General features: G+C 37.4%; 2 protein-coding genes across 2 annotated transcripts; both read left to right on the top strand.

Moving 5' to 3' along the window:
* Positions 1–1,082: 1,082 nt before the first annotated feature.
* Positions 1,083–11,346, top strand: stra6l (STRA6-like). Its single transcript, XM_020931432.2, has 18 exons — positions 1,083–1,986; positions 2,442–2,511; positions 2,603–2,703; positions 2,776–2,906; positions 3,146–3,266; positions 3,866–3,911; positions 3,981–4,103; positions 4,712–4,785; positions 4,876–4,984; positions 5,135–5,288; positions 5,359–5,434; positions 8,212–8,293; positions 8,396–8,444; positions 8,515–8,632; positions 8,712–8,831; positions 9,242–9,405; positions 10,085–10,228; positions 10,756–11,346. The coding sequence occupies exons 1-18, from the start codon at positions 1,883–1,885 to the stop codon at positions 10,980–10,982; spliced, it is 2,013 nt and encodes a 670-aa protein (XP_020787091.2). The 5' UTR covers positions 1,083–1,882; the 3' UTR covers positions 10,983–11,346.
* Positions 11,347–11,499: 153 nt separating this feature from the next.
* tdrd7a (tudor domain containing 7 a) lies at positions 11,500–19,135 on the top strand. The gene is given in 24 exon segments (XM_020931307.2): positions 11,500–11,701; positions 11,829–11,958; positions 12,293–12,506; positions 12,591–12,735; positions 12,862–12,958; positions 13,159–13,251; positions 13,337–13,374; positions 13,457–13,524; positions 13,597–13,767; positions 13,903–14,571; positions 14,653–14,831; positions 15,177–15,369; positions 15,441–15,552; positions 15,613–15,649; positions 15,651–15,822; positions 15,903–16,037; positions 16,096–16,179; positions 16,265–16,399; positions 16,737–16,847; positions 16,908–17,064; positions 17,749–17,909; positions 17,981–18,171; positions 18,255–18,415; positions 18,506–19,135. Coding segments are annotated over 22 exon segments (3,546 nt in total). The 5' UTR covers positions 11,500–11,701; positions 11,829–11,958; positions 12,293–12,302; the 3' UTR covers positions 18,739–19,135.
* The last annotated feature ends 7 nt before the right edge of the window (positions 19,136–19,142 follow it).

Genomic DNA, 19,142 nt, shown 5'->3' with positions numbered 1-19,142 from the left:
TATATTTGTGCACAGCTGATTGAGGCTTTAAATAGGGGTGTGTTCACTTCACCTGCCCTTTTTCCCACAGCAGTTTTATTGCTGATAACAGAGCTGCACTGTTTCAGTCTCTGGGTTATTCTTTCACCACCATGACTTGGAAGGTTGTTTTTCTCGGGCTCCTGCTTGTCTGTGTGACAACGGCAGGTATGAGATTATACGATTCTATATTTTCCCTGTCGTTTAATATCGACTGAAAAGTTCTTTATGTAAAACCTTAATTAACTAAGATTTCACTTCACTTGTTTCCACCAGATGATGATGCCAAGAAATCTGGTCTGAGAAAGGTGACTGTTGTAATATGTTTTGCAGTATGAAACCCAAATCATGTAGGACACTATTATTGCAAAGTAGTCCACTGTCTGTGTTTATGTTGTTTTTTGTTATTTAGGCCTCGTGCCCTGAGATGGAGGAGATCATGGCATGTCCCATGAACCTTGCTCCTGTTTGTGGCAGCGATGGAAACACTTATGCCAATGAGTGTGCCCTCTGTGTGGAGAAACAGTGAGTAAAGCAGTTGTCATTAATCTGCCAAAAAAACATCATCAAGAGGAGTATACTGATTATATTTAGCATGTGAGAATGATAAATGGCACCCTCTAGGGGACAATGTGTACTTTAAAAATACTAATATTGTACAGACAGTTCTATTTCAAAAAATTGTTGGAGAAGCTTCCTTAGCCTCATGGTCTCAATACTGTTTTTTCTTTATCATTTTAAATTGAATGACAAATAGATATTGCTGGTTTTCATTTTACATTATCTATTTGGCCAATGATATATAATACATATTAGGGGCATTTAAAATAGGTTATACATAGTTAAAATGCAGATGGTATTTTCTAGGCAAACTCTAGTCACATTTGAAATAACATGTTTGATATTTCTTATAAATGTCATTAGTCTGAGACTATAACATCACTTTTACAGAATGACAAAGCAGGAGATATTGGTTGTCAAGGAGGAGAGCTGCTGAGGTCACTTACATTGCAATTGATCTGAGAAGAGATGGGCAGTTTTTTCCCAACAGAAGATGACTGACAATGAGCCAAAATAAAGAGAATTAAAAAGCATTTGTGATTGTTTGAAATTGCTAAATTTTTGGAACAAATGTGATTATTTCACATCTTGATAAATATGATACTTTCACAGTATGCATCTCACTGTATGATATTTATTGAGATATTTTGTAGAGGCTGACAAAAAAGATTTAAATATGCTACTTCTTTTTCCTTTTAACATACCTTAACAAGCCTTTGGTACTGTATTACTATCATAATCCAAAGAATTGAGGTCTAAAAGTTGGTAGTTAGTAAAAGTTATCTCTTCATGTAGTCTGCATGTTGTATGTTGTTCCATCTGTTTGTAAGCTATTGTTGCACCAAAATAATGAATTTAAGCAGAGATTTATAATTCAAGATGTTGTGATGGCCCACAATATTATTGTGACATTTTGGACAATACAATATCTCGATATTCTGGTTATTATTACATCCCTATTTACTTCAAAAGAATGATCTGTTTTGGTACCATTAGAACCACTCTTATTCCACAAAATCAAATGTATTTCTAAGTAAGCTTGTATTTCACTACAACCACATCATTAGTGTGGTTTAAATATTGATAATAATACAATCATGTGACAAAAGATCCATTGAGGTGAATGTACTGTAGGTTATCTCACATTTGCACTAACTGTGGTCAATGGAACATGCCTGTATCACTATGTAATCCAGACAAACAGTGCACTCAAAGGGGAAGTGCAAAAAGCAGAAGTTCAGTTAGACCGCGCACAGAAGGAAAACAATGATTCAAGGATCAAAGTTCACTTCAAAACCAGGAAATGAGCCTCTACATCTACTACTCTAGCTCTAGAGTAGACTCGCACAACACTGAAGTCCTATGCACTTACCAATCCATCACAATGAAGAACAAAGAGGAGCTTGTGTAAGTACATTTTGTTATGTTATCTTGTCTCAGTTTAGAGTGTGCTTGTTATTTGTAATGTTACGTAACACTCCCAATTTTGATACAAGAAATAAGAAGGATCTGCTTTTTAGGAGATGCACAAATGTATAAATCTTAATCTAAACGTATATAACAGAGGACACAGAGAAGGGACACCTGACCAGTCCTCCTGTTAAACTGCACTGAGACACAAAGTCTGTACTGGAATGCGGTTATTAAAAATTAGTATTCAGAATATGTTTTTTCGGTACATTTATTTAGTTACTTCCTAACACTGGTCAAGACTTGGTTGTAATTAAATAGTTCTGTATGTTGTATGTAATTTTCACTTTCAACATTTCTATTTTTTATTTTATTTTTTTTCATTTTCAGTCCATGCAAACATATACCTGTAGATGTTTTTTTTAAATGAATTAATCTTTGCTTTTTCACAGACTTATAATGGAGGATTGTCAGAAAATGATCTCGATGCAGCTTTTCCTTCATATTTCTCTTTTACCAGCAGTGAGTCAAATGTCAAGAGACACGCATCTGTGTTAAGATGATCTTTTGAACTGTGATAATCTGATTGCTTAAAAGATTATTTATTTTATAGGTGATAATTTTAGGAGCACTGTCTTTTCTTCAGAAGCGAGCCCAAAAACTGTCCATTGACCACAAACTCCCTTTTTTAGATGGACGATTTGGGATTGTGGTGTAAGTTTAGTATAAAATATTTGTAATTTATTTATTTTGCTTTCTTGTTAATTATTCTGGGTTTTGTGACAGGCCTTTGGACACCATTGGCAGCTTCAGTAATCGTTGGTCTTATGGTTTTGCGTTTGGTGCTGTGTCCTCAAGTGTCCTTCTTCTCTTCTCTGAGAACTACATCCCGTTTACTGTCCCGACCTGGGCCAGAGGTAGGAAAAGGTCTAATTATTAGGGTTTTGTAAATTCAATAAACTACCTTCTTACATAACTTTAATAACCAAAATTATGTAAAACAAAATACCATCATAGGTAATTAGGCCTATTTATTTCAACATTTCATAAGGATTAGACAAAATCAATAACTAGATGGTGTAAGTCAGCAGCATGGTTAACATTGCTGTGAAATGTAGTATTTACAATTCTCACTTTTTTTTTTCTTTGCTATCAGCTGTAGTGTACTTGATTGGGGCCATGGAAGTGGGGTTGGCCTTTTTTCCTTTCTTTGCCTGTTTATCTACAAACTTTAGAGCGGTGGGGGCTTCACTTGGAATACTCTACTCACTCAGCTGGTAAAATTTACAAATTCTATTTTATTTAAAAGTAATCTACTCTATGAAACTTTCCTGGCAGAGGGTCCATCACCTTCTTGTCTCCATTAGATGTTATTGGATTGGAGTTCCACAGTATGGCATTAAACTTGCCTGACCAGTCAGAACGACACGCTTTGAAAAAACTTTACAAAGATTAGTGGATCTGTCTCCTTATTTCACAGGGCACGATTGACAGGCGGTTTAACCAATCAGAGAGATACATGCTCTGTTTGCATCAAAAACAAACATGGTTACTTACACTTGAATCGTCTTCAGTTTGGACAGAGGTTATTTGTGCTCTGTTGTCTGATTCCAGACTTGTGGATTTTAACAGAATGTAGAAGGGTCTGGCTCATCAGGCATTGAACACAGACGGGTCAGATCTGTGAAAAATGTTTTTCAAGGTATTTTTTTTTAGCAACCACCTATAATAAAGATATCTTCTTGTTACAATAATGACAGAGACAAGAAAGTAGCGGACAACCCACCAGAAAGTTACATATTGCACCTTTAATACAATGTTTGTCATTTCTTGTTTAAAACTTGATGATAAGAAATATTGAACTCTCATGTTTTAGGGTTATTGTCACAATTTGGGACACATACACTTGTCCTGATGGCAAGGTAGGTCTCTAAAACAAACTAATATTTATTTAAATATCATTATTGACTGTGCATGTGTTTTTGCATTAGATTTTGGGTAAATACCAAAATCTTATAATCCAGTGGCCTTGCATTCTTTCCCTCATCTTCCTGTTGGGACGATTTGTGTATATTCTGGTAAAAGCTTTTCGGATACACCTTAAGATGGAACAGGTAACTTCACACATTTGGCCTGCATTCAGTGTAATTTGTACAGTGGTGGAATATTAGTTTATTTATATTTAATGAGACAGGAACAGTACACAATATACATTAACCTTTACAGGACAGATCCATTATATCAGGTTATAGCACCCGTGCTAAATTGATTGTATTTAACTAACCTTAGCTATCAGCTATCAGCTGTTCTTCCTGGAGACCTATGTAGCATGTTTTAGGTATGAAGTAAGAAGTAAAAGTGAGCAAACAAAAACAAAACAAAAAAACATATAAATTAAAATAAACAGCTAGAAAAAAAAAATCTAAAAAAAAAAAAAAATTTAATTGTTTTTGTTGAACAAATTTCAGCACAAATCTTTATCAAAATCATTACATTTGAAACTTTATTAAATCTGAAAATCTACACAAAATACTTTTACTTTTTTCTTTAAGTACATTTTCTAAACAGGTAATACTTTTTCTTAAGTACTTTTTTATATGATACTTTTACTTTTACACTTTTACTTTTTTGCTCTGGTATCTGGTATCTACTCCCACTGAATTTGTATGTGTCAAATTGATTTTAATGTGTAACTTTCACTGTTAATCTTTTTTTCTGGCAGGAGACAGAGGAGTTAATGCATCTTCACCAAATGCAGCATGTTAAAAGACTTTTTAGAAAAACAACTGGGCAGATGTTGGTATTCATCCATTATTGTATTACAAACAAACGCTTATTACATTACCTTGATAAAATGTTGCATTTATTTACTGAACTTTGTTGCAGTAAACCACTGAGTTGGCTCCAGAGAAATGTCTATGAGTGGGACCCACATTTCAAGTTTCCCAACAGGCTTATCGGCACTGCCATTATATCACTTATTGGACTATACACGGTAATATGAGATGTTAGTAGTTATAGATTTGTTTTAGTTTTTTTTATTATTTGTTTAGTTTTTTAATTAATAGTTGTTTTTTTTTGTTGTTGTTGTTTTTTTGTTTTGTTTTTTTTTTGTTTTTTTTGTTTTTGCTAATTAATTTTTCAGATGACGCTAGCAGATTACGGCCTCAGTAATGTAGCTTTTGACCAAATTGACAGATGGAAAGAAACACTGAAGCATTTGACAATTTCATGCAATGAAACTGACTCGTTTGGGGCTTTGATTCCACAATTTGAGGAGCTTATTGATGTTTCAAGAAGTGAGTAGATAGAGTGTCAAAGTGTGACTGCAGTAAATTACTTTTGCATTGAACTTTGTGTTTGGGGCAGAGTGCTGGCTGGCAACTACTATTTTTGCAAGTCTCAACTCAGTGGCCTACACCTGCCATGTGCTTGTATGTTACAGGTGGGTAAACTTTTATTTTAATGTTTTCTCCAATGTACTAATATATGCCGGTAGATTTTAAGAGACCTTGGGTGTTTTCATCATTTGAGTATGTTTCCTTCAAAATGGAGCTAAAACAATCACCGTCCATACTCTACATAGTCATATACAAACCTCCTCAGCACTGTCAAAGTTTTATTGATGATTTTACTGAGATGCTTTCAGTTGTATGCACAGACTTTGATGGTTTAGTCATTACAGGTGATTTTAATGTACATGTGGATAATGTGGGTGACAAAAATGCCAAAGAGCTTAGTGTTGTCCTTGAAACTTTTGGTCTGACTCAGCATGTCAGTGAGCCCACTCACAACAGAGGGCACACTCTGGACCTGCTCATTACAAAGGGTGTAAATATTTCAAATGTCAGTGTGGTTGATGTTGCTCTGTCTGATCATTTCTGTGTCTTCTGTTATTCCCAAACCACCGGCTGCTCCTACAGTTGTTCGAAGAAGACACCTAAATGATAACACAGGTGCACTGTTCATGGAAATGATCAATTTTGAAATTGCCTCATGTTCTAATGTTGATGATGTGTTGAAGTCTGTGACTTTGAGTGTTTTGAATGTTCTGGATGCCATCGCCCTGATAAAGGTTAAAATGGTTAAAGATAGGCAAAAAGCTCCGTGGAGGAATGATGACTCAGTCAGAGCACAGAAAAGGGAGTGCCGGAAGGCTGAGCGGAAATGGCGCAAGTCAAACCTCCAGGTTCATTATGAGATTTACAGAGGAACAATGCATATGTACAACTACACTTTGAGTAAAACAAGAGAGAAGTATTTTTCGGACATTATTGGTAATTGCAGTAACAACTCTCATGTCCTGTTTGCAACAGTGAACAGATTAACAAACCCTCCAGCTCAACTGCCACTAGAACTAATTTCCACATCTAATTGTAATGAGTTTGCAGTTTTCTTTAATGACAAAGTTCAGGGCATCAAAAATGCCATCAATTCCACAACACAAATAACAAGCATGCAGCCACAGAGACACTTAGAGCTGAGTCACTTTGCACCTGTAACTGACAAAACTGTTTTAGAGATCGTTACCAGTCTGAGTTCATCTACTTGCTGCCTGGACATGTTACCCACTAGATTTCTAAAGTCCGTCCTCAACAGTTTACTTTCACCACTCACTCTCATAGTTAACATTTCACTTAAATCTGGAACATTCCCAAACGCGTTGAAAACTGCGGTCATTAAGCCTCTCCTAAAGAAGAGCAGTCTTGATGCCACAGTACTGAACAATTTCCGACCCATCTCAAATCTGCTGTTTTTTGGCAAAGTCCTTGAAAAAGCTGTGCTTACAAACTTTCTCCAAATGAACAACTCCTTTGATGTTTTCCAGTCAGGTTTTAGAGCCCATCACAGCACCCGAGACTGCTCTTATCAAGGTGACAAATGACATCCGCCTGAACACTGATGCAGGCAAAGTCTAAGTCTTGATCCTGTTAGATCTTAGTACTGCTTTTGACACTGTCGATCATGGGATCCTCTTACAGAGACTAGAGGACTGGGTGGGCATCTCTGGTACTGAACTGGTTCAAGTCCTATCTAGAAGACAGGAAGTATTTTGTTGAAATTGGAAACTGTGTCTCAGATGACATGGCCCTGACCTGTGGGGTGCCTCAGGGGTCAATCCTGGGCCCCCTGTTGTTCAATCTCTACATGCTGCCATTAGGCCAGTAAATAAGCAGCAATAATGTGTCCTACCACAATTATGCAGATGACACTCAGATCTACGTCTCTCTGACAGCAGGAGACTATGGACCAGTGGACTCACTTTGTCACTGCATCCAACAGATCAGTGTGTGGATGCAAAACAACTTTCTCCAGCTAAACTCTGACAAGACTGAAGTCATAGTGTTTGGTCCACAGAAACAAAGGGACAGTGTCAGCAGTCACCTCCAGTCTCTGTCTCTAAAACCTTCAAATCAGGCAAGAAATCTAGGGGTAATAATGGACTCAGACTTGAACTTTAACAGCCACATCAAATCAATAACATCTGCAGCCTTTTGCTATCTGAAAAACATAGCAAAAATCAAAGGTTTACCGTCTAAATCAGACTTGGAGAAACTTATCCATGCGTTTGTCTCCAGTAGATTAGACTACATGGTCTGCTCACTGGTCTCTCCAAACGAGCTGTGAGACAGCTGCAGAACATCCAGAACGCTGCAGCTCGGGTCCTTACTCGAACTAGGAAGTACGAGCACATAAGTCCTGTGCTCAGGTCTCTGCACTGGCTTCCTGTGGCTCAGAGAATAGACTTTAAAGCAGCTCTGCTTGTGTACAAGTCTCTCCATGGCCAAGCACCAAAGTACATCTGTGACATGTTAGTGTCATATGAACCATCTCACACTCTGAGGAGCTCAGGGACCGGCCTCCTGCTGGTGCCCAGAGTCAGGACTAAACAAGGGGAGTCAGCATTTCAGGTTCATGCAGCTAAAATCTGGAACAGTCTTCCTGAACATGTGAGACAGGCCTCTTCTGTGACGCTGTTTAAATCCAGGCTCAAAACATTTCTGTGTGACTGTGCATATAACTGAAAGGTTATCATTCCGCACTCTTCTCTCCAATTTATGTCTCTCTTTTTTCATTTTAATCTTCATGATTATTTATGTTTTGATTTGTTTTTATTATGATTTTAATGTATTTCTTATTCTGTAAAGCACTTTGAATTACTTTGTGTATGAATTGTGCTATACAAATAAAATTGCCTTGCCTTGGCTTGAATATTCACAGGAAACAAATGAAGAGACTATGGAAAGGACAGAAGAATTTTCTACCTGAAAAATTCCACAGTCCTGGTTCAGCTGTAAGCATGGTAAGATATACTCTAGTTTGAGGAATACACAGGTCCTGTGGATTAAGTGATGTTTTCTAAAGATTTATTCAAGTTATTTACACATGCCTCGGGTGTGTACAGGCTTCAATTACGAGATACTCAGGGTGGCAGATTGCTTTCACACTTTGGGGTACGATCTTCGCATTCACATCTTTTTTGTAGTTCCAGCCTTGCCATTTTAACCTACATTTTCTTATCAGGTTACCTGATAGTTCATTTTGTCCACTTCCTGTTTGCCTTGGCGTTTGTTTACATCTTCATTCTCCCCATTCAACATGGACACATTCTGCATTTGCTGAAGAATATTGGAATCATACTGTAAATGATCTATACTGGAAATGATCTAAATAATAATTATTATTGAAAATCTATAATTTGTCTTTTTCCTGTCATCTAGGCTGACATTAGGTCTCATTATATTCCTTGTGATCATTCAAGTGGTGTTAGTTCAAATATTTTTTCTTCAAGACAAGATGTCTCCTACTGATAAACAGAAGCCCATTGCACTAAATAACAGGTGGGTAACATTTTTATTTAAAGGTGCTCTGTGTAACTTTTGTGGTGGAGGTTTTCCATGGAGATGTTTTTGCTTTGTCTGGAATGTTTCACAGTATAGTATTAAACATTTCTATCTTTGTGGAGACCACACTAGATCAATCAGATCTGTGGATCAGTGACCATGTTCACAGTCAGTCAAAGTTTGTTTTTGAGCTATTAAACCACCTGTAATAAACTAAATGTAAGGTAGAGATGTTAAATGTCTACTGTGGAACATTCCAGGGCAATGACATATCCATAGAAGAAAGCAGGGGACAGACTCTCAACAAAAACTTACATAGTACACCTATAAAATACCTCTCAAGCTGATAAGGCCTTTCTCCAAGGACAATAATAATCAAATACTATTTCTGATTCTCTTTTTCCCAGGAAAGCATTCCACTGCTTCAACTACTTTTTTTTCTTCTATAACGTGATTATGGGAGTGGGTAACTGCATCAGCCGACTCATGACCAGTGTGATAGTGGGGACGTGGCTAGTGTCTCGTATTGACCGCACCATCATGCAGAGAGGATATGAACATATGGACCCAGGTAGAAAACTTGTACATAAGCACAGTAATCAGAATAGCAATTTATATTGGTTCATTTGGAGTATGACAAATTGTTGAGATGGGCTACACATTATTAGAAAAAAATATGGTATAATGTTATGACTCATCTGAATAGCCTACCAAATGAAATATGAACTTACAGACTAATACAAGAATCACATTCAAGAACATGTTTGTTGTATCTAACAAAAGAGTTAGTTGTTTTTATGCATATAGTAAAAATTGGGATGTAACTATAAACTGAAATATCATGATAATGTATAGTCAAAAATCTCACAATAATGAGGTGGGCCTTCACAATACAGCAAACTACAAGCTTCTTTGGCTTAAAAGAATAGTTTTGTTGCAACATCAGCTAAAAAAGACTTCTCAAAGAAACAACAGCAATTAAGCACTTTTATATTGTACTTCTTTGGAATATGACTGTAATGATTTACAAAGTCTCATCAAGGCATTTTTAAAAGCAAAAAGTAGCACATACAATTCTGTATTAATCTTTTTAATATATTGTGATGATATCATACTGACAGATTTGGATATCATTACATCCCTAATAATAACCAGAATATTTTGTTTCTAGAGGACATTATGGCAGTTCCAAAACTGCAGCCTTTTGCTTATAGGGTCCTTTCTAATAATCTATTGATTTCTAATAACAGGTTACAGCACTTGGGTTGGAATGATCACTGCTGATCACTACCACACCAACCCAGTGATAGTATGTTTCTGTCAGCTGCTGGTCTCCCACACTCTGGAGAGACAAGGCTTATCGGCATACTCCACATTCAGCAACACGCCATCTGGTCAGTACTGTCTGTATGGGCGTGTATATTGGTATATTACTGGGTTTCAGATGACATCACAGCATGCTATAGGCCAATATTATTTAATACAGATAAAAAATATTATTGTTGAACTTCAGATTTTGCTTGTAATATAGCAAGGTCTTGGGATTAGTCAGTAATAGAAGTGATAAGGTTTGACATTTGGGAATTTACCTTTCTGATATTTCATGGCAAAATACAAAATAATTAATAGGAAAAACAGTTTTTTGTCCCCCATCTGGAAGTATGACATGATGATGATGTCATAGTCTCAGATGGGGGGGTGGGGTGGGGTCCCGGTTCATTACATTGTTTGCCATGAAATAGCCAAAAGGTAAACACTTTATTACAATATAATTTACATTTTACCAACATTCATTTTAGCTGCCCCCCCCCCCCATCTGTATTAAATAATACTGGCCTATAGTAAGTTACTGTATGATGTCATCTGAAACCCAGCCATTGTCATTGCTTCCTGCGTCTATAAATATCAGTTCATTTTCCAGATCCATTGGTGAACAACAGGACTCGTAGACGTTGGACGTTATATTATACTTTATTGAGAAACCCGCACCTAATTCTATTGAGGAAACATCACCTTTCTACAGCTTCATGTTTCACCTCCTCCTCCTGTACAGACACAGTGGTGAAGGCCGTGGTCCTGGCCTCTCAAACTCAGAAGAGTGGAGCTGATACACAGATAGACTCTGCACCAGAGACAAACGCTAGATAATCCATACAGTACACAAGCACCGCTACAACTAACCACATGGTTTTGTTTGTTATTCCATTTTTCCTAATTAGAGGATTTTTATTTTATTTTTTTTGAAGAGCCTGACCAATCCCAGAGACAATTATATGCTCTTTGATAGTGCGTGTATGCAGCTGCTCTGGCCTGTTCCCTGGTCGGTCACACATCAGTCTAAAGGGGCATCATTGCTTTACAAACAAGCAATGGGTGTGATACAAAAAGCAGAGCATCATTTTACAATAGATTTTTTTTTCTCTTTTTTTTTTTTTAATGGGCTAATAATTTTACAGACACTTTTAATTTACTTTACTTTCTGTAGCTAAATAAAGCATGTTGCCAAGTTGTTTTTGCCGATGTTGTCTGTTGTCTAATCTACAGTTAATTTGTAGCAGACCTCAGTATTTCACAAATTTACTCAAATAATAATAATAATAATAATAATGCATTGAATTAATATAGAACCTTTCAGGACCTATGCCATATATAGCCTCCAGTTCATGGTCAAATGGCTAAAGACTTTCAATAAAAAATAGAAATGTATCCTGTTTATATGCATTTATACAGCTTGAAAGTATTGTTTTGCCTACCCTACAATTCCTTTACTGTTACAAAAAACATCTTGAAAACCATAACTTTTCGATTTACAGATGATTGACATGTTGCATGTTGTTGACCCTGTTTGTCTCCAGCAGCACCCACAGGTCAGTTGTCAGTACACAAACATATCTCATATATTTAGCAGTTTCAAAATTACATGGTGATATGATTAGAAGGTCACTTGAAATTATACGATTAGAATCATTTTTGCTATATTTTTGGTCAAATTAGAAATACAATGAATAAGTCTCTGGGTGATCACGTGCTCACGTACCCCTCCCTAGTCCTTCCGATGTCAAATGAACGCGGTCTGAACTCCGACTCAACTCGAGCGGGTGGCGCGATATCAACATCATTTTAGGTGAGAGTCTTTTGCTGTTATCTTCTTTGATCTAAAACTTTGAATTCATAAATTTTAATTTAACTGTTTTCTCCATCTATTGTTTTATGAGCTTGGTGATGTGCATTGAAAGTGCCGATCAAACCGTACCGCGTGTCAACGGCAGCGAAGATAGCCTTAGCATACCTATGCTAGTGTGCTTTTTATGTACTAACGTTACTCATGGCAATGCTAAACAACACCTTGCTTATACAAATAAATTATTTCCATAATGTGTAAAATCTATTTAAGCCTTTTGAAAAATAACGTGTTTTTCTCCCTCATAAAAACGTATTTTGTGTCATTTTAACATAAGTGTTTTTAGTATGGCGGACAGTGAATCCGTAAAGAAACTGCTGAGGTCTGTGCTGCAGTCCAGTAAAAACGGTGTGGCCATCAACAGCCTGCAGGAAGAGTACAGGTCACTCTGTGGGGAGACCATCCCTCTGAAAAGACTGGGCTTCTCCAACCTGGAGGACTATCTCCGCAGCATCCCATCTGTAGTCCGCCTGGAGTCTCGTCAGGACTTTGTGAGGGCTTTACTTGATCAAGAAGACTAAATAACGAAATGCATATTAACACAAAATATATTAAAATGTATACATATTTTGTAGCTTGTATGTTTTGCAACTGTGTGCAAAGAAACTGCACATATTGCTGAATTGGTGGCACGGCAAAAAAATTCCAAAAAAGCTGGACGATCTCAAGTTGTCAACTGCAAGATGAGATTTAAACCTTCTAACCCTTACGCCCTCAATGGTAGGTAGTCTGTTAGCAGTGTTTACTCTCTGGATGTTCTGCACTTTATGCTGTGGTATATATAATTTTAAGTAATCTTAAATAATATATCAAATGAATGACCCTGACCTGATTGTGATTGTTTAGTGAAACCCAAGACATCTCTTCGGCAGCCATCCAACTGGACCAGTAACCGACGGCCAGCTCAAGGTTATGGAGGCTTCAGCACGTCGGGAGATGTCAGGTTGAGTGGAGGGATTGTTTTGTTTTTTTATATAAATATAAATAAATAAATATGATATATATATATATATATATATATATATATGATATATATATATATATATATATATATATATTATATATATATATATATATATATATCATATATATATATATATCATATCATATTATAAAAAAATTTTCTTACTCTATTAATGATAGAAAGCAGGACCCTCGGTGGAGCTCAGTCTTCCCTGTGCACCAGAGACCTCCAGTTGTTGAACAACTAGTCAGAGCAAATTATTCAATGGACAAGTGAGTTACTGACATATTACTTTCACAGGTAACTTTAAATGAAATGCATATAAAACTAGTATGTAACACATAATCACCTTTTCAGCACAGTAAACGGCTTTCAAGTAAACGAAAGGCCCCCAGGTTGCTAAGTTCTTTTATACACATTTAAGTTAATTTTTTTGTATTGTATTGTAAAACCATTATTTGTTTGTCTTTTCTGAAGTCAAATCTCCCACTCAGGAAATTACCTCAACAACACAAGTCAACAAAGACTACATTGTTGAAATAAATGTAAGAAACAGAGAAAAATAATGTTCCCACTGAAAGAAGCATTTAAATAATAAATACTATCTCTTCATGCAGCCAAATGATTTTAACTTGGAGCGGGAGCAGAGCAGACTCTCTCAAGTCTTGAACAAATATAGCAGTGGACTGTGGATGTCCAAATTAGAAGCAGTCTACAATAAAATCTTTAATCAGGCTCCCCATCCCAAGACCCTTCTGGAGCTGGAAAAGTGGACACACATTTGCTCAGTAAGTCTGCAATATAGCTCAGTAGTAGTATAGTGTCACAGGTTTTAAAATAACAGTTTACACACATATATATATATATATATCTATCTATCTATCTATATATCTATATATATATATATATACCCTTATCAACAGCTTGAGAAACCTTCAGTCAACAACAGAGCTGATCGTTTGATATACCCCCCACTACCTCCTTCTACAACATGCAGAAATACCAATGCTCCAATTGTATCACCCAAAAGCCCAGTTTCCACACCTCTTTCATCCCATGCTTCAACTCCAGAGAAGCCTCCAGCGCCTGTTCCCAAAATTAATATGGCAAAACCCACCTTTGTTTTTCCTCCTGTGGCCAGTAGAGAAGGTTTGCATGATGTCGGTTTACGCAGTCCTCCGAATCCAGCATTGGCTCCTCAATTTATCAACTCTGGTGCGGGGGATTGTTCTAATCTTCCACCTAAAACTCTTGGCCAAATCTCATGGACCCGGCCTTCACCTCCCAGCCCAACTCCTTTGGTCCAACCTAGTCCTGGCATCCTCTCTCTCTTGAAGGCTACTTTCAACACAAAGTCAGATCCACCACCTCAGACTCCCCAAGTAGCTTCTGCAAGCACAATTTCAGAAGATGTACGACAAAAAGTAAAGGAACTTCTCTTCAAGTATAGCAGTGGTCTTTGGGTTCAGGCTGTGCCAAAGCTCTTTGAAGACACATACAAAATGCCACTCCCTGAACATGCTCTTGATGACTTGTCTCTCTGGCTGGACATCTGCAGTGTGGAGTACCCTTTTCCCAATGACAAGAAGAAGGTAAAATTTTAAATATGATAAAATCAGGTTCCACTCATATCACTTGTATATAACCACTTCTATTTTTTATTTTGGTACTAGGCAATCTTGTATTACTCTGCCCGAGATGAATTGCAGACCCCAGAAGAGCAAGCCCACCCTCTCCCTTCAGGCTTGGAGGTTGTGGGATCCATCGCTCCTCCACGTTTGACTTTTCCCTCAGAGCAGTACCCATCAGTTCTCATTACTGATGCCAAAGGCAGCAATGCTGTTACTGTCAGGTAGAAAATAATGGATACAGCTTATTTATACTCGTTATAAATTAGGAACTCAAACACTTTTTAGTTAATAATGTAATAGTATTAACTAATGCTGTCAATAATTTAAAACATTAAGATAAATCACAGTTAACATTGACAGCCATAGATTATATGTAGAATGTAAATTAATACTGAGAGTTTATAATGACAGAGCCAGAGAATATAAATCCATACACTTTCATGTCCCTCTGCAGTTGGTCTATAAATCAGTTGTAACAAGTTTATAATGCAGTGATCAAAATAAGTTGCTAGACCAAATTGAAAATTCCACTTATAGAGCATGCACTCAAAAATGCCTTTCTTCAGATATGTTGGCAAAAACTACTCAAATGCCCAGGAAGCCATGGAGGAAGCAATGCGCAGCTTTTATGGTGAAAGATTGACTGGCTACTCTCTGAATAAGGTAATGATTGGGCAGCTTGTAGCCATTAAAGGAGAAGATGATGATGAAGTGGCCAGAGCACAGGTCATGGAGGTCATAAATCCACAAAAGGTTAAGGTGAGTTTAGCGAGGTCAGTATTTGATGGTATGTTACATTCATTTCTAAAACGTTGTATTTTTTATTTTAGGTGTATTATTTGGACTATGGCTGCTCGTTAGAGACTAGCACACATTATCTCCGCGAGCTACATCAAGACTTTGTCTCTCTGCCATTTCAAGCTATCAATGTTAAATTGGCAGGTAAGCATCAGTGCAATTTTCAAACTGCCGTGAAAAACACTGAAGTAAATGTCTTTCTAGGTCTTGAACATTTTAGCTCACACCCTTCAGTGCTCCAGCCTGGAGACACTGGCCATTGGAAAGATTCTTCTGATGGAGACACTGGAACCCTGTCAACACGATAAAACTCCTCTTGTGGTGTTGTATGACACTTCACAGGATGAAGACATCAACATAAATTCGAGCTGTCTGAAAGCTCTGCAGGACGAGACCATGAACAACCCTCTCACTGTTAGCATCAAAAGTGCACTTAACAAAACTGAATTAAAATAATTTGTAATGTATTTACTATACCAAGTGTTCATCCCCAGATAAATGACACATATCAGGATGTGAGTGTCACAAATGTATGTGCTGATGGCATTATCTACTGCAAGCTACCATCCAGAGGAATGGCCAGGCTCACTAAGTTACTGGAGGAAACTGAAGCTTTCTTCAAAATTCAGGTAGATGCCTCTAAAAATCCACTATACTTTTCCTATGTATCTGCTTTTTTTTTTTTAGGTAACAACAGAATCTCTGGTCTCCAGACCATTCACTGGAAAGCTATGTCTTGCAAGTTACAAAGGGAAATGGTCAAGAGTAGAGGTATTGAGCATTTTTTGTTTAAAAAAAAAAAGTAAATTCTGCAATAATCTTTTAACAAAAGGTTATGTGAAATGTTTCTATTTAGGTCACCAATATTTATGGCAACAGGGTTCTAGAGGTTCTATTCATTGACTTTGGAGTGACTGTTACAATTGAAGTGACTGAGCTTAGAGAGATCCCCACACCTTTACTCAAAGACTTGATCATCATCCCACCTCAGGTTTGTTGAAACATCTCCTTAATCAGCACTAAAAATGGTGATAAAGTACAGAGGTGACAGGAGTGTAACTGCATAACATAAAGCTTGAAGTACAAGAGTTAAAAAACACTGATTAAGCTGAATAGTAGAATGTTACACAATTATCTGCACAATTCTTGGTTAAATTACATCCAACACACAAATGTCATCTGTAGGAAACATGCCAATAGCAGTGAAAAGACTAGGAGGGCTTTTAAGTAAATGACGCTGATTTAACACTGAATCTATGAACCGAAACTGTTACATTCCTTGTCTAATTAGCATTAGACAGTAAAATGAGACACTTTGTGGTCTTTAGGCCATCAAATGTAGCCTTGAGGATGTTCAAGTGCCAGAGGGAGGCTGGAATCCAGAGGCTGTCAAATGGATAAAGGAAATGGTTCTTGGTGCCGAAGCTGCTAAAATGACGGTATGGCGATGTATAATTATACTACAGAGTTATCTTTATTGACTACTACTTCACATTTAGATCCGCAAATTAGGTTATCATAATGGAAACAGACTTGTCTACATGCACCTGTTCCTTGGAGATGGTTTAAAAAACAGTGTCAACAATCAGATCGCCCTGTCAGAGTTCTGGCAGAGGCTTCTGATGAAACAGATAAACAACTGCAAGACAGACAAAGGTAATGTTTTGGTTTGTTTTCACTCATTACTGCATTCTGCTATGTAGTCCCAGTGCACACTAGACTTAGTTCTGTTTACTTCACTTTTGGGTCAGTCATTTTTCACTTTGACCATGTGTCATTCACCCCAAACATGCACCATAAGCCACAGAGACCATCAGCTGACTGCCAAATTTATTTCCATGACAACAAGCTTCAAGCAAACAGAGCCCTGTGAATACATATACTCATTTCACTGGTGCTATATGTGGAGGTCTTTTTTTTTTTTTTTTTTCCTCCACCTGTGTCTAAATGCGGACAGACCCCAGCTCACCTGTTCAACAGGGAGAACTGTCGCTGGTATTAAGTTGATCCAAATTGCTTTGTCAGACAAATGTGTCAAATTGCTAACTTTGCATTGACTGTTCATGCAAATATTCATTCAAAGCAGTTTCACTTGCACCACGAAATGTGTATGTCAATTCAGTCTTTCATGCAACACTCGCCCCGCCCCACTACAGATTACGTGAGGAGCTGCTCTGTAAACACCTGTTTCAAGTGCTCTTGGAGCGGCCGTTTCAGTGTTGGGTTCACATCGGCCCAAGCGCACTGCCCTCAAATCTAATGCCATTTTACATTGACATAGCTAGCTGTGGTGTGAAAATAACCTTAGTCAATCAGTCAAGCTTTTTTATATACATGTAGGGCTGAGTGCACTTGTGGAGAGATGGACTCTCAGCAGTTCACCTGCTTTAGCTAATGCCCACCAAACGACAACTGGATTAGAAAAAGAGGATCTGTCTGTAAAGTATACAAGTTCCAAAACAGACTTCCTGTCAATGCCTCCACTGTTGGACCTTCCCCAGGTAACAGATACATTTTAGTACACAGAATAATGTGCATACGTGTATAAATACAAGCTAAACTTTTTTTTTAGTGTGGTCAAAACATGGATGTGTTTGTGCCTGTGGCCTGTCACCCAGGTTACTTTGTGCTGCAGCCATGGCAGTATCTGCACAAACTTGTGGTGCTGATGGGTGAAATGGTTCTTTACTACAACAAATCCAAGACTAGCTCACAGACAGAAATTGAGAAAGGAGAGGTCTATGCTGCTAAAATTAACAAAAAGTAAGTTAATTGCAGTTATCCACTTGATACTGACATTACAGAAAAACACACATTTATACATACATTTGTTGCTTTCCTTAAAGCTGGCATCGAGTGCTTGTCAAAGGAATTTTATCAAACGGGCTGATTTCCATCTATGAGTTGGACCACGGTAAACATGAGTTGGTCCGAAGCACAGCAATTCAACCTCTGATTGAAGAATTTCGACAGCTGCCTTTTCAAGCCATAACAGCTCAACTGGCAGGTCGGTTTAATCACAATTCATTTTACTGGATCTCAAATGTATGCCAGGCCCAAAGCATCCCTTGTTTGTGATACATTTTCTTTTCTTCAGGGTTGTCACAGCTCCAGTGGTCTGAAGAGGCGTCCATGGTTTTCAGAAATCATGTGGAGAAGCGTGCACTGGTTGCTCAGGTGGAGAGTGTCCAGGAGGCTCCAGACATTAGGGCGGCACCGTGGGAGCGCAGGCTCACTGTGTACCTGGTGGACACAACAGCGGGGGACAGAGACCTGTGGATTCATACTGTCATGGCTGGTATTGGCGGAGAATTGACCATGGCAGCTTAGGATTTATTTACAGTTCAAAATATTCAGACCTACATTTTACTGATAAGCAGCTACTTGTTTGTAAATTTAATGTTCTATTTAAAAAAAAAAGGTAATTACTACTATTCCTTGGAAACTTAGACCAGTTATAATGTTTTCTGTTTTGCCATTTGCTGTAAATTGTCGAAGTATTGTGACTTTTGCATATGTTTGCTCACCCGTGTGTTGAATGTTTTGGTTTACTTTGTTTGGTCCTTTGCATGCAATTGTGTGGCTCTTAATTTTGTCTAAATAGTGTTATTCAAGGTAACTAAACTAATCCCTATACTTGAGTCCTATTTGAATCAAAATTGTTAAAAGTAGTTTACTTAATGTAAGTTCATAATTAACTCGTTCTATTAAAAAAAAAAAAAACTAATTCGTTG

Source organism: Boleophthalmus pectinirostris, unplaced genomic scaffold (assembly GCF_026225935.1).
Source record: "Boleophthalmus pectinirostris isolate CB_2022bp ecotype Guang Dong unplaced genomic scaffold, ASM2622593v1 HiC_scaffold_22, whole genome shotgun sequence".
NCBI lineage: Eukaryota > Metazoa > Chordata > Actinopteri > Gobiiformes > Gobiidae > Boleophthalmus > Boleophthalmus pectinirostris.
Note: the sequence above shows the minus strand (reverse complement) of the source record. Positions and strands in the feature narration are given on the sequence as shown.

What these genes read in the sequence shown, in the direction of transcription:
- stra6l (XM_020931432.2), top strand. Translation starts at nt 1,883, where the DNA reads ATGAGCCTCTACATCTACTACTCTAGCTCTAGAGTAGACTCGCACAAC. An exon ending in TGTCCCGACCTGGGCCAGAG is followed by an intron (nt 2,907 to 3,145) that starts GTAGGAAAAGGT and finishes CTTTGCTATCAG; the next exon opens with CTGTAGTGTACTTGATTGGG. An exon ending in ATACTCTACTCACTCAGCTG is followed by an intron (nt 3,267 to 3,865) that starts GTAAAATTTACA and finishes CTCATGTTTTAG; the next exon opens with GGTTATTGTCACAATTTGGG.